General features: G+C 60.6%; 1 protein-coding gene across 1 annotated transcript; it reads left to right on the forward strand.

Annotated features, from left to right (window-relative positions):
* Positions 1-3,993: 3,993 nt before the first annotated feature.
* LOC123350119 (ubiquitin-conjugating enzyme E2 S) lies at positions 3,994-13,429 on the forward strand. Its single transcript, XM_044988508.1, has 4 exons — positions 3,994-4,203; positions 7,963-8,110; positions 8,604-8,794; positions 12,944-13,429. The coding sequence occupies exons 1-4, from the start codon at positions 4,201-4,203 to the stop codon at positions 13,241-13,243; spliced, it is 642 nt and encodes a 213-aa protein (XP_044844443.1). The 5' UTR covers positions 3,994-4,200; the 3' UTR covers positions 13,244-13,429.
* Positions 13,430-14,912: the final 1,483 nt, after the last annotated feature.

The raw sequence follows: 14,912 nt of genomic DNA on the forward strand, positions 1-14,912 counted from the left end.
TGTTCACTATCCTCATTCACTACTGTCTGCTCATTATTAGTTATTTACTATTCACTATCCCCACTCACTGCTCACTATTCACTATTAGTTATTTGCTATTCACTCCTCCCTATGCCCATTTACTACTCACCATTCACTATTAGTATTTGCTAATCACTGTTCACTTTCCCCATTCACTCCTCACCATTCATTATTAGTTATTTGCTATTTGTTGTTCACTGTCCCCATTCACTGCTCACTATTCACTGTTAGTTATTTGCTGTTAACCATCCACATTCACTACTCGCTGCTCATTATTAGTTATTTGCTATTCACCGTTCACTCTCCCCATTCACTGCTCACCGTTTCACTCTTCGCTGTTCATTGCCTGCTATGCAGTTTGCACTCTCAGATATCGCTCACTATTCATTATTCACTATTTGGCCCTCGTGTTTCACTCTTGGATAGACGTTATTTCCTGTTCACGGTGTAGCTCGCTCTCTGCCGTTCACTGTTCTTCTTTCTCTTGTCACCGTTTCTCATTAAGACCCTCTTGTTCCCCGTCCACTGTGCTTTGCACACGATTCCCTCTTCATCGCTCACTCTTCCCTGTGTCTTCGGGCTATTTCTCATTCCCTTGCCGCTCTTGGCTCCTTGGCTGCCAGCTGCTACTCCCCAGTGGCCGTTGGCTCCTCCTCACCTGCCAGGTCATTTCGAGAAAGGCCCAGGAAGGCAGCGGGCGGCCAATCCCACGCACCACGAGATCAACCCACTGGGGAGCCCCACCATGGGCCGACAGGGACAATGTCCTGTGACAATGTCCTGTGGGCTCCTGTAGCTCAAACCCAGGGAAATGAGGGCCAAACCCAGGGGAACAGGAGGGGCCTTAGTAGCAGGTCATTCCACTGGCCCCAGTAGCGAAAGGGCCCCAATAACCAGCTGCTGAGGACGGGGAACCCATTTCCCCTGCCGCATGTCGACTCGTTTTCGGCCAGCAGAGGCTGCGGTTCCTGGTGTGCCCTGAACACGCCATCTATGGACAAAAAGGGGAACGCTGCCCCTGCTGAGCCCCCGCTTCCCGCAGCACAGCACCCCCTGCTGAGCCCCCGCCCCGCTCCCCACAGCACCCCCCACCCCACTCCCCACATTATAGCACCCTCTGCTGGGCCCCCACCCTGCTCCCTGCAGCCCAGCGCCCCCTGCTGAGCCCTGGCCCCACTCCCCACAGTACAGCGGCCCCCCCCATTCCCCACATTATAGCACCCTCTGCTGAGCCCCCGCCCCGCTCCCCGCAGCACAGCGCCCCTACTGACCCCACCGCCCCACTCCCCACAGTATGGCACCCTCTGTTGAGCCCCCCGCCCCACTCCCCGCAGCACAGCGCGCCATGCTGAGCCCCTTCCCCGCAGCCCAGCGCCCCCTGCTGAACCCCCGCCCCACTCCCTGCAGCCCAGCGTCCCCGGCCCCAGACCCCTCAGCACAGTGGCCCCTCCTGAGCACCCCCCTGCTCCCCACAGCATGGCGCCACCTAGCACCACACTGGGGTATTGGGGCCTGCACAGACTGCCTGGGGAGAGCGCCCCCTAGTGAGCAAAGGGCCCATGTAGCCTGGTACCCTGCCCTCTCTCTGTCCCCACCAATAAGACCCATGGGCCCATCTAGCTCAGTATCCCACCCCCCTCTGGATCAGACCCGTTGGCCCATCTAGCCCGGTATCTAACCCCGCTGATCCCACCTCTGGCAGTGGGCAGCACCAGCTGCCTCAGAGGTGGGTACAAGGATACCCCCTAGTGGGCAGCCGGGGAGCAGCCTTCCAAACCCCAGTGCAGCAGGCAGGCAGAGTGGGGGGTGGGGGGTGGCCCTTCTGGCTCTGAACTGCCCCTCACCTGGCAAGGGGGTTCACATGCCTTTAGGTCACCGTCTGCAACCGCCTACCCCGACAGCATCGGGGTGGGAGCCCCATCCGGCTGCAAAAACGACGCAGCCCCTGGATCGCACAGAACTCGGAAGGCGCCAGAACCAAATCAGGTTAATTTAAACGGAATTTGAAGCAGAAAAAAACCCCCCTAATAATGAATAATAATCAAAGTAATTAACTATCGACTCAACGAATCAGGGGACCTCGCCAGCGGGTGCGGCAAATCTCGAAGGACTCTGGGCTCAACCCATAGACCAGTGACTTCATATGTATTTAAAGGAGAAATAAAGTTGTTATAAAGTACCCGGGAATTGCTGTAATTTTGGGATTTTGAATAAACTGATGTTTCCTGCTGCTGGTTATGAGTCCTCCCCTCGCTGTGAGCTGTTACTCACGACAACATGCAGATGCGGCCCCTCGGGGGGGGGGGCTGGTTATATGGGGACCCCTCGCCTGCCACTGGGATGTGGCCTCTCTGGAGTGGGGCAGGGAGCTGGGTATACGGGGACCCCTAGCTTGGTGCTGGGATGTGGCCCCTCTGGGGTTGGGGGTGGGAGCTGGTTATACAGGGGGACTCTACCCAGCGCTGAGACATGGCCCCTCTGGCATGGGAACGGGGACTGGTTATCTGGGGACCCCTCGCCTGGTGCTGGGATGCGGTACCTCTGGGGTGGAGTGCGGGGGCTGGGTACCCAGGAACCCCTCGTCAGGCGCTGGGATGCAGACCCTCTGGGGCAGGATGTGGAGGCTGGGTACCCGGGGACCCCTTGCTCGGCACTGGGATACGGCCCCTCTGGGGTGGAGCATGGGGGCTGGGTACCCCGGGACCCCTTGCCCGGTGCTGGGATGCGGCCCCTCGGGTGGAGCATGGGGGCTGGGTACCCAGGGACCCCTCGCCCAGCACTGGGATGCAGTACCTCTGGGGTGGAGCGCGGGGGCCGGGTAGCCGGGGACCCCTTGCTTGGCGCTGGGATGCGGCCCTTCTGGGGCAGGATGTGGGGGCTGGGTACCCAGGGATCCCCACCTGGTGCAGGACAGCAGCAATTCTCCACAGGCCTGGCAGGATGGATCTGCCCAGCGGGGGATGTGGCCAGGACCCGTGGCCGTGGCGCTGCCAGCTGGGCGCCCGAGGGCATTTTATGGGGCACCCCGAATACCAGGCCTTTGGCTTTATTATGCTGAGAGAAGGGAACAAGGGCGTCCCCCAACCCCACCCTGGGGCATCGGGCACCCCCTCCCCAGCCCTCCCTGGGGCGCTATAGGGCTCATGACACACACACTGAGCCTCTGGGGTGGCTCAGAGGGGGCAGGGAAGGGGTCACAGAGCTTCTCCCCTCTGGAATGTGTCCCCAGACCTGGCTGAGGTGGGGTGTGGTCATTCCTTTGAGTTAGGGTGACCCTAATTCTCCCCCTGCCCACAGTCCCAAGTCCATGAGCTGATTGGCTGATATTATATTTGCATATTATATAAATATTTATAAGGCTATGCTATATACGGGGAGGGTTCGCTCCTTCAGCTTTGATTGGCTGCTTGGGCTGCCATTTTCAAAAAAAATAAAGGGAAGTCCCACCCCTCCTCTCAGATTTTTTTTAAAAGGTCGCGCCCCTTTGTGGGAAGTGGATCGTGTCCGGCCCTCCCACTTCCGCGCGAGCTTCTCCGCTCCCATTGGCTCCGGCGGCCGTCAATCCGGCATTTCAAATCGCTGTCCCGCCCTTCTCTGCGACCGTTAGGGGTAAACAACCCTGTGCTCTCTCTTCCCCCCTCCCTCCTGCCTCTCAAACCGCCGCCTTCACGCGTTCATATTCAAATCCCGCCAATCGAGCGGCTGGCCCCGCCCCTCTCACCCTTTCCCATTGGCTCCTGCCCGTCGCGGACATTCGTTGTCAACGTCCTCCCGGGGAAGGCAGGAGGGGGGGTTCAAACCCCTCCGTTCCACCGGGCCTGATTGGGCGGCCGGGATTCGAAAGGGCGTGGTCGGCCCGGGCCAAAGGCTATAAAGTCCCCTGCTGGGCCCCAGCCCAGCTCCAGTGAGGGTGGGAGGCGATTGGAGAGAAGCCAGGAAGGGGAATCCCTGCAAGGGGGGCAGCCCAGATTTTGGGGGGGGGGCAGGTAGAGGGAAGGGGGGGAGCCTGGTTGGCACAGGTGGGGAGGGGGGGGCCTGGGAGGAGACCCTGCCTCTCCCCACCCCACAAAGTGAAGGGGTGAGTTCTATAGGGCTGGGGGGTAACCCCCAGATTTAGGGGGTGCCCTACCTGTGCAGGGGGCACCTGGTCTCTGCCAACCTCAGGCCAGACCCACCGCCATGGTGAGTGGTTCTTGCTCCCTTGATCTCTGCTTTCCCCAGGCACCCACCAGGTTATGGGGCAGCAATTTTTTGGAGGTGGTTGATCTGCATTTTGTGGGGGGTGGCTGCGTGAGTCCCCTTAATGGGGTGGGGCTGCTCACAAGGGCTTATGGGGCAGGCAGGTCCATTATCGAGAATAACAGCAGGTTGGGTTGGGGTTTTACCAGGATCTGGTTGCAACTTGGGGTAGGGTGCACAAGGCATGGAAATTGGGTGGGTCCCATTAGCCTTTTAAGGTTGAAATAAAGGGCCTACCCTTGGGGGGCAACTGCATTCAGGGAGTCATTAGCCAAAAGCAATGGCTGTGTTTAGAAATAACAGGGGCCACAATTCGCTTAAGATCCAAAGGGTACATTTGGTGTGTTAGGATATTTCATGGGGTGAGATTGGGGCACCCGGTTCTTTAAAAGCTGTAGCCGGTGCTTATTTAAAAGGAAATACTTTAATAGGCCGTAAACTTGGGGTGGAAGTTGATTTTTTTTTTAATGTGCCTTGTTTATTAAACAGCTGCTTTTTAAAAATGTAGGAGACAATTGGCGCCAATATTAGGGAGGTGAAAGGTGGCTGCATGTTTTTATGGGTTATCGATTAAGGCTGCCTTTTAAAAGAAGTATATAGATTTAATCGGGTCTGCCAATCATCAGAAGTGGGTCCAATTTTTGCTGCCTCCCTTATTATCGATAATACTAAAAGTGGCTCCTAAGCTCTGCAGAGTTTTTTAAATCTCTGGGTAACCTGACAACCACGTGGCCTTTCAAAATATCTTCTCTGTTGGGTGCCGCTGTGGGAGCAAGGAATGGTGTTCCAATTTGCTTAGCTCTGTGTTGCATGCTGTTTGTAAGGAGGATCTGAACGCGTGGCAGGTATGTACGGATCTCTGTGCCTCTTGTCTGCCAGGTGATGGTTCGTCCCTGGAAAGGACTGGACAAAAAGTTATCTGCGTGTATGAATTTCTTCTACACAAGTCCAGTGGCTTTCCAGACTTACCCTTTTTTTGGACAGCGGGGGATCTGCATGGATGATTTTCTTATACAGGCCTTGCACGATCCTGGTGACTTGTCCTAGTAACCTTTGAGTGTAAAATTATCATTATTTTCATGATGGGTGTTTAAGGGGGGGGTGGGAAAAGCTGAGGGACAAGAAGTTACTAGCTAGTGGATTTGGATGCTGATCTTGCATGGTTTAAGAATACCTGGTAGGAAAAGTTTTTGGTGGCTGGCTGGCATGTGCCATGGGTCGGGCTGTCAGATTCTAGGGCAGGTATGAAGGGCCTTACACCTCCCTGGGTGCCCAGGATGCTCTTATATCCTGCTTTTCAGATCATCTGCTTATTAACGTTTAGATCTTCCCCAGCCCATGGTTCACCCCCCAGATCTTGTTGCCGGCAAAGGCCGGGACTTTTCAAAAGCATGTCGTTGTTTTTGGATGCCTGATTTGATTTGATTTTTACCTCCCCACAGGAAAACCAAGAGCCCCCTTTTTGGGAGGGGTGGGGGGGCTCGAGCCGGGCACCTCCCAATGGCTAGCCACTTTGGAAAAGCCGCGGCCTAATTTTGAACAGGCCTCGGGTGTGAAACTGGCCCACGGAGAGTTGCTGTTACTAAAAGGGTGTAGGGGTGGCTGCCGAGTCATTTCTTCCCGGGGCATAGCCCGGTGGAGCAACTGCGGCGTGCGCTGTAAAATGGGTCTGTGCAGCACCGCAGAGCCCTGGGGAGGAACCGTCTGCGCCGGGGAATAATGGCTTAGCCCGGGCGGACAGTCCCAGGCTGGCTTGGAGGAGGGCTTGTTTGCATATTTATGTGGCTTCATCTCTGGATGGTCACCTGCCACGTATGGCGGAGCAAAGCTCTTTGAGGGATCCCCCCCCCCCCGTGTTGTGTCGGCGGCAGGGCCTAGCACCGGCCCACGGGGTGTCCCTGTGCTTTGCGGGGTTAACCAGGGATCCAGGCTGGGCAGGGTGATGGCTTTCGGAGCATTGTGGTCCTGGGGGGACCTGCCTTAGGGAAATCCTGTTTCCGGGCCTGGCCTGCCCTGACCACGCTCTCCTCCTTTAGCCGGAGCTTCCTGGCTTTGCAGCCCCTTTGTATTTACCTTTCAGAGGCTGGATCAAGGAGGCAGCTTCTACCCAGGCTGCTGCCTCCTGTCCCAGGACGCTCCTGCTGCTGGCTTCTTGGCTCCTCTCTTTGGAGGCTGAGGCCATGTCCCAGGCTGGTTGTAAGGGGTGGGGGGTGTAAAACTGACTTGGTTTGAGATTGGGGGCAGGGAAGGTGCTCGGGGTCCCCTTGAGCTGCTCTGGGGCACTGAGCCTGTAGTGTGTCTCTGGCCCTCGTGTGCTCATCCAGGAGTGCCTGCGAGTCATCCCCATCGGAGGTCTGCTGGGCTGTCCTCTCTGGCATGCCGTGAGTTAGTGGGTCTCCATCGGCGTTACCTCCGAGGGACCAAAAAACCAGGACCTCGGGGGGTGACCCTGACAGCCAGCTGAGCACCCTTAAAGATTTCCCAGGGCAGCTGGATCTGAGGCTCCTGGCCTGCGGTGCATGGTCAGCAGACCCTGCTGTCTCTTCTGTGATGATGCGTCTGATCTGGGATAGCCGTTGGCCGAGGCTGAATCCACACCTTCCCCCCCGAATGTGGGATTTGCAGTGGCTCTGGGGCTGGTTGTAGCCTCTCCTGGGGCTCGTCCCGGCATGCAACGCATCCCATAACCCTGGCAGAGACCTTGAAGGGGCTGAAACCAAAATCCACTTCCCTTGAACACTCCCAGCATCTTCAGAAACCGGGCTTGGCCTTGGAAAACTGGGCCCCCCACCCCAAAAAAATCTTATATAGGGTCCTGTGTCCCTAGCACAGTGGGGACTTCATCCTTATTAATAAGCCTAACGAGAATTGGGGAGGAGGGCGGCATCTTTGGATCTGTCTCTCGCTGGTCAATATCCTTGAAGGCCCCCTGCCAACGTTTAGCTGCTACAGGGCTTAAGGGGGAGGAGAGGCCTGCAGGTTCAGGAAGATGCTACTGCTTGATAGTGTGGGTGTGACAAGCTGAACTGACCCCCCCTAGAGAGTCTTTCTCTTGGGTAGGGTGGGGGGAATTTTGCTCTGCCACTTCTGGGGATGAATCCTGGGCATCGGGTTCCAACTGATCCCCATGGACCAGCCCCTTGAGTAGCCTCAGTAAAGCCAATCTGCGTCCCCGGGTGGTGCCTGCTGGTTTGGGGGGAGATCCCAAGATTTGTGGGGGGGAAGGAAATCAGTGAGTGGCTGAAGCTGATGGGGCAGCCTCTCCTGTTAATCTCTCTCTGGGTTTCATCTGCACCAGAGCCACTCGCTGCCTCTTGTCTGGCCCCGTGCCTCGGTGTGAACTGAGTTAACGGGTGATCCCCTTGGGATCTTGGGGCTCAAAGCCAACCTGCACCGGGCGGTGAGAACGCTGGGAGGGGAAGCCGTGGGCCTGGGAGGGGACAGCTTGGGGGGCGAATTAGGGGGCGCTCTCCTCTGTCGGTGCTGAGCCCAGTGCCCCACCGTGCCTGGCCCTGGCACGCTTGGGCCCTGCTTTTCCTGGGCTCCTCTCCGCTTTCCGGGCCTGCGCGGTTCTGGAGTCCGTCGGGCACATCCGCCCGAGCGTAACTGCTGGGCCCCGCTGGAGGGGGTGGGCAGAGGGTGACCCCCCCGGAGCAGGTTATCACTGGGTCTGTGACGCGCTCGTGCCCCTCTCTCCTGCAGAACTCAAACGTGGAAAACCTGCCTCCCCACGTCATCCGGCTGGTCTACAAGGAGGTCTCCACCCTGACGTCGGACCCGCCGGAGGGCATCAAGGTCTTCCCCAACGAGGAGGACATCACGGACGTCCAGGTCACCATCGAAGGACCTGGTGAGATGGGGGTGTGGCTGGCTGTGGGGGGGCGTGGCTAGTGGCTGTAAGGGGGCGTGGCTTTACTCTGCCACCTCCCCCACTGCGTTTAATCGTTCTGCTCTTGCCTGAGGCTGGAGGAGTCGATCTCTGCCTGAAGAGGGCGCTGTGATCCCTGCTCTGACCCCAGTGTGGCGCTGGGGGCTTAGTGGGGGGCGCTGTGCTGTAGGGAGCCTGGGGGGCCTCAGAGCGCGCACACACCCTGCCCCCGGCTGCCTCCCCCGGCACAGACAGGGCCTTCCTGGGGCACGGGGGTCTTTCATTAAGGTCCCACCCCAGCCATGATTTGCCGTCATCTTCCCCTGCAGCCCGGCGCCCCCTAGCCTCATGGGGCTGTTCTGGGGCTGGTCCCCTCCCAGGGGCGAGTTGGGGGTGGGGACGTACCCTGTGGAGGTGCGGGGGGGGCTGGCATGTGGGAGTAGATCCCTTCTCACCCGCTCTGCTCCCTTGGCAGAGGGGACGCCCTATGCCGGGGGCGTCTTCCGCATGAAGCTCATCCTGGGCAAGGATTTCCCGGCCGCGCCGCCCAAGGGCTACTTCCTCACCAAGATCTTCCACCCCAACGTGGGCGCCAACGGCGAGATCTGCGTCAACGTCCTCAAGAAAGACTGGAAGGCAGAGCTGGGCATTAAGCACGTGCTGCTGGTAAGCGGCGGGCCCAGCAGGGGGCGCTCTCCCCGGGCAGGCAGGGCTGGCCCCAGGGTGGCACTAGGGGGCGCTGTGCTGCAGGGCAGAGGCCCAGCAGGGGGCGCTCTCCCCAGACAGGCAGGGCTGGCTCTAGGGTGGCACTAGGGGGCTCTGTGCTGCAGGGCAGAGGCCCAGCAGGGGGCGCTCTCCCCAGACAGGCAGGGCTGGCTCTAGGGTGGCACTAGGGGGCTCTGTGCTGCAGGGCAGAGACCCAGCAGGGGGCGCTCTCCCCAGACAGTCAGGGCTGGTTCTAGGGTGGCACTAGGGGGCGCTGGGCTGCAGGGCAGGGGCTCAGCAGGGGGCGCTCTCCCTGGGCAGGCAGGGCTGGCCCTAGGGGGCGCTGTGCTTTAGGAGTTGATCTTTCAGATGAGGGGAAAACCCCAGGCTCTGGGTACAAGGTCATCAAAGGGGAGCTGCAGGGGTCACCAAGCCCAGTATTTGCTATGGCTGTTGAAGCAGCCTCTGGGGGGTGGGACGCGGGGGGCTGGGTACACGGGGACCCCTCGCCTGGAGCTGAGACATGGCCCCTCTGGGGGGTGGGACGCGGGGGGCTGGGTACACAGGGACCCCTCGCCTGGAGCTGAGACATGGCCCCTCTGGGGGGTGGGACGCGGGGGGCTGGGTACACGGGGACCCCTCGCCTGGAGCTGAGACATGGCCCATCTGGCGTGGGACGCAGGGGCTGGGTACGGGGACCCCTCACCCAGTACTGAGACGTGGCTGCTATGGGGTGGGGCTGGAGGGTTGGTTATACTGGGCCCCTCACTCGGCACAGCAGCCCCAGGTTGGCAGCGCAGAATCCTGCCTCTGAAGCTGCAGGGAGCTTTGGAGGGCACAAGCTGATCACCCTACAGGCTGCCCCCACCCCCTTTCCCCCAAAGATCTGATACCCCAGGACGGGTTTCCATCAGCACAGTGCCCCCTAGTGCCTGGTGCGAGCTACCCCAGCTGTCTGGCCCCAGAAGGGATTGGCCAGCAGTGACAGAACAGCGCCGATCGGGTTAAACGTCCCGCTGCCCGGCTGGGAGTTTTCCTAGCTAGGACGCCGGGAAGCTTTAAAACCTTAAAGGGACCCTCTGTTTCAAACGCTGCACGAGCTCACCCCATCCCCCAGAGCGATCCCTCCAGCCCCCTGCGTTTCGGGGTCTCCCACGGTCCCCCTCCCTCACATCAGGGGCTCTGGGTGTCCCATTCCCCCTGTGCTCTTCCCCCCCATCCTATTATTTCTGCCTGGGTGATGGCTCCAGCTTCCCGCCGGGGCGACGGGCAGAGCCGAGTGAGGGGTGACTCCGTGTGTCCCCCGTTTTCCCCCTTCCCATTGTCTAGCTTCCCCCCAAATCCGTTGCCTTCTAGCGTGTTAGACATCCCAGCTTCCTCCCATGGAGTCACGTCCACCATGTTATCTGAGCACCTCAATATAGTTACCTCTGCAGCTGGGATGGTGGCAGAATGCGTCTGTCCGGGGGTGGGGAATAACCCATCTGGTGGCGTGGCTGCATCCACGCTCCGGGGTTGGGCTGATGTAGCTTTGCTGGTAGTCTCTGCAGCGTAGACACACCTTTAGTCTGTGCCTCAGTTTCCCTGCGTACAATGGGGATAGCTGCCCTGCCCTACCTCTTGGGGGGTGGTGGCGCCGCAGGGAGGATAAATTCAAAGGTGGTGATGGCCAGATGAGCCCCTGAAATAGTCTGGTCATAAGAAACAGCTGTGGTTAAACTCTGCCTCGTGGGAGGCCGGGTGCAGCGCCTAGCGCTCTGCTCGGAGCGAGCCGGGTTCTGTTCCTCGTGCTGCCTGTTGTCGCGTCCCGTGGCCAGGCCTCGGTTTCCCCAGCTAGGGCTCCAGCGACAGGCCCGCCCCTACCCAGGAGAATGACAGCTCTGGGGGTTTCTCAGTGAGCCGTTCAGTCTGGGGCCCACGCGGGGGGGGGGGCAGCCAGGATCTCTGTACAACCCAGAGCCAGAAAGCCAGGCAGGCCCCGGGAATCCTGGCTTTTCGGAGCAGCCGTGGGTTGGATTCCCCGCAGTGGGGGGCTGCTCCTGGTGGGAGGGTGGCCGGGCGCGTGGGGACGGGGCTGTTTAGGCCGGGGACGCTCTGTCTTTCTGCACTTGATTGTCAGATACTTCCACCCCCGTCACCCGGCCTGTGGGGATTCTGTGGAAGTGACCCACAGAATTACCCCTGCCACAGGCGGCGTGGCCAGGGTGCCCTGTGCTGTGGGTATTCCCAGCCCCCCAGGGGCCATACGGGGTGGATCAGGGCCAGGGTGCCCAGTGCTGTGGGTATTCCCAGCCCCCCAGGGGCCATACGGGGTGGATCGGGGCCAGGGTGCCCAGTGCTGTGGGTATTCCCAGCCCCCCAGGGGCCATACGGGGTGGATCGGGGCCAGGGTGCCCAGTGCTGTGGGTATTCCCAGCCCCCCAGGGGCCATACGGGGTGGATCGGGGCCAGGGTGCCCTGTGCTGTGGGTATTCCCAGCCCCCCAGGGGCCATACTAGGATGGGCTGTGTCTTTGACCATCCCTGAGGCTTCTCCCCCCCGCCCGGGTCCCATTAGCGCTGGCATGTGGATGGGCCCCCGGGATGTGTGGAGCTCAGTTGGTGGCGTGGCCGGGGCTGGTACGTGCCACTGAGGTGGGAACGCGGGCGAGTCGCAGCAGAGGGCAAACAACCCGAAATCCCCTCCTGGTGGCTCCGTCCTCCTTCGCTGTCGCGTTCCGCGACTGCCACGGTTCCCCCTAGAGGCGGTCGCATCTCAGTGCTGGGACGGGGGCAGGGCAATGGGCGCTGCAGCAACACCAGGTGTCCGGCTCGGCAGGAGATGAGCTCAGGGCCCCTCGCCCCAGGCTGTGCCCTGCACCTCAGGTCTGGGAGGCCGCTGTGGGGCCGAGTGTTCGCTGCCGCTGCTTCCCGAAGGAAGGGCCAGAGTCCGCCTGCTGTGGGGCGCTGAGCGGCTGGCATGAGTGGCCCTAGTGTTGTGGGAGGCCGGAGGAGGGGGGACTGGTGGGAGGGGGGGAACGGGGGGCAGTGCTGGGGGATGGGGGGCCCTGGCATGGCAGGAGGAGGGGTACGGGGGGCAGTGCTGGGGGGATGGGGGGCCCTGGCATGGCAGGAGGAGGGGAACGGGGGGGCAGTGCTGGGGGGGATGGGGGGCCCTGGCGTGGCAGGAGGAGAGGAACGGGGGGGCAGTGCTGGGGGGATGGGGGGCCCTGGTGTGGCGGGAGGAGGGGAACACGGGGCACACAGGGAGGGTATGGGGGACGGTTCACAAGGTGTCCTGGAAATAGAGGGGGCCGGGCAGGTGGCCCCCAGGGGATTGAGGGGGCCATGGTGTGGCCCTTTGGTACTTCCGAAGGCTTTTTGGCCTGTGTCCTCTCCGTGGGGCGGGGATTGTGCACACGTACAGCCCCTAGCGCAGCAGGGCCTGGCCTTAGATCTGCCCATCTGGCTACCAGCTTCAACCTGCCTGCCCCTCACCCACCCGCCTGGGCACCTTCCCTGTGCAATCCACAGCGGCAGCAGCGTCCCTCAGGGGCAGCCTGGCATTTCCGGCATTCCTGCGGCTTTTGGCATCCCCTTTCCGGGGGGGGGGGGAGCGGGGCCCTGGAGAGGGAAGGCCAGGCAGCCTCGCCTCAAGCTGCGCCCGCCGGATTTGCCGCGTCTCTCCCGGAAACCAGGGCCGAGGCTGGATCCTGTTAACTGCGTGTTCCTTCCCCAGCTCCTGCCCCCCAGCGCTCCCCACAGAAACTGGGTCTCTAGCCGGCAGCTGGGACCCTTAACCAGCAAGCGAAACTGACTAGGGCAGCGGCAACTGACGAGAAATTGCCGTGTTGCTTTTTGCCTGCCTCGATTCTTGGGGTGCTGCGGGGGCGCCCCAGATCTCTAGGCACCTGGAAAGGCACGTGGCCGGGCGGAGGTTTGGTACTTGTCTGGCCGTGGTGGGTGCTTGGGGGGGGCACCAGCCTTGTAATAACCGAGACCAGCGGGGCCGCCTGACCTGCCAGCGGAAGGGGCCGGAGTGGAGGGAGCCCAGTGGCACCTCGGCTTGTCGCCTGAAGCTGTGGGGAGCCCCCGGCTCAGGTTAACCCCGTCCCCCCTCTGCCCCCCGCAGACCATCAAGTGCTTGCTGATCCACCCCAACCCCGAGTCGGCGCTGAACGAGGAAGCGGGGCGCCTCCTGCTGGAGAACTACGAGGAGTACGCGGCCCGGGCCCGCCTGCTGACCGAGATCCACGCCCAGCCCTCCAGCCTGCGGGGGGCCAGCAAGGACCCCGGCGACCCCTGCTCCTCCGCCGCCGCCCTGGCCGCCGGGGGCGAGGGCCCCATGGCCAAGAAACACGCCGGCGACAGGGACAAGAAACAGCTGGCGAAGAAGAAGACGGACAAAAAGCGGGCGCTGCGGCGGCTCTAGGGGCGCACAGGGGCCTGGCTCGAACCATGGACTTGGGGGGGGTGGGGGGGGTGGGTCCAGGCAGGGTTCTAATAAAACTCTCCCTTTTCCCAGCTTTTTGTTAAGGCGCTTTCGTATTTTACCCTTTTTTCAATCTTAAGTTATTTAAGTTATAAACAAAAATTCTATTAAAGGACTTTTTTTCTACCCAAGGGTTAATTTATTCCTTTGTCACTGGGCCACCCTTGATCCTCAGCCCCCCCCCCCCCAACACCCCCCTTTTGGAAGCGGGAGGGGGTTGGCAGTGCCTGGCTTGAGATCTGTTACAGGGACCTGCCGGAGAAGGTGTGAATCCAGCCACCAGGGGGCAGAACTGCCCTGTATGGACAGAAAGTTCTGAATCCAGCTGACCTAACATAGCAGTCCTGGCTCCCAGCCCCGCTGCTCTCACCACTAGCCCCCACTTCCCTCACAGAGCTGGGGAGAGAACCCAGCAGTCCTGGCTCCCAGCCCCGCTGCTCTCACCACTAGCCCCCACTTCCCTCACAGAGCTGGGGAGAGAACCCAGCAGTCCTGGCTCCCAGCCCCTCTGCTCTCACCACTAGCCCCCACTTCCCTCACAGAGCTGGGGAAAGAACCCAGCAGTCCTGGCTCCCAGCCCCCCCCCTGCTCTCACCACTAGCCCCCACATCCCTCACAGAGCTGTGGGCCGACCCTCTTTCAGCCTCAGAGGCTTGGACCTCTTTGGGGGCCTGCTGGTTGCCTGCCAAAAAGGCTGCTGGAGGTCAGTGCTTTGGTGCCATCCTGCTCACTTTAGCTGTTACGTGACAGGGCTGGGGTCCTGCTTCTCCCAAGATATTGACCCCCCAGCGCCAACTTCCTCCAGCCAGCTCCCACTGAGCAGCTCTGCAGGGGAGGCTGGGATGGGATAGTCAGGGGTGTCTACACAGGACAAGCAGGCACATTAATCCCAATTAAAGATGTGAATGTAAAGTGGGTTCATTAAACTTTGTGGATGTTTATTCTGAAGTGACCTTAATCTGGTTTAGTTTAATTCCCATTGGCAATGAATTCAGATTAAACCAGTTTACTTTAGCGCTGAGTCAGAGCATCCAGCTAGGGACCAAATGCAGAGTAACTTGTTGAATTTAAATGGGCAGGGGGGAGGAACTGTCCTGTCTGTGCCTTGGCAGATGTGTCTCTGGGGTTCACGCTCCAGCTGCCTGGTGAAAGCAGGGGCTATGCAGAGCTGTTAGCTACGTGTATCTCCTGCCCTGGTGCGGACGGGACAATGTCACAGGCCATAACTGCTTTGAATCCGGAAGCATAAGGCAGGCCTCAAAACCAGCCGGAGACAAAGCCGGCTGCTCCCAATGGGGGCGATGGGTCCTCTCACCCCCCTGTGGGCTGGGCAGGTGGGCTGCAGCCCATTAAACCAGAACAGCAAGCGCCATGCACAGGGGTGCTGGTTCCCCTTGATCCTGACCCTGCTATCCTGCCATGGGTCCCCCCACAGCTCTGGCAGTGCCCCTCACTCCCGACCCGCAGCCCCTTGGCCCCTGTGATTTAGCTTCCGCTCAGCATTGCTGTGAGCCTGAGGCGTTGGCTGCTGCTGGTCTTGCAGCCTCCTGAGGCCAGTGTCCCAGAACCTCCTGCCCTGTCCTAGGCCCTGGCAAGCCCACGGGCAAGA

This window comes from Mauremys mutica, chromosome 15 (assembly GCF_020497125.1).
Source record: "Mauremys mutica isolate MM-2020 ecotype Southern chromosome 15, ASM2049712v1, whole genome shotgun sequence".
Lineage (NCBI taxonomy): Eukaryota > Metazoa > Chordata > Testudines > Geoemydidae > Mauremys > Mauremys mutica.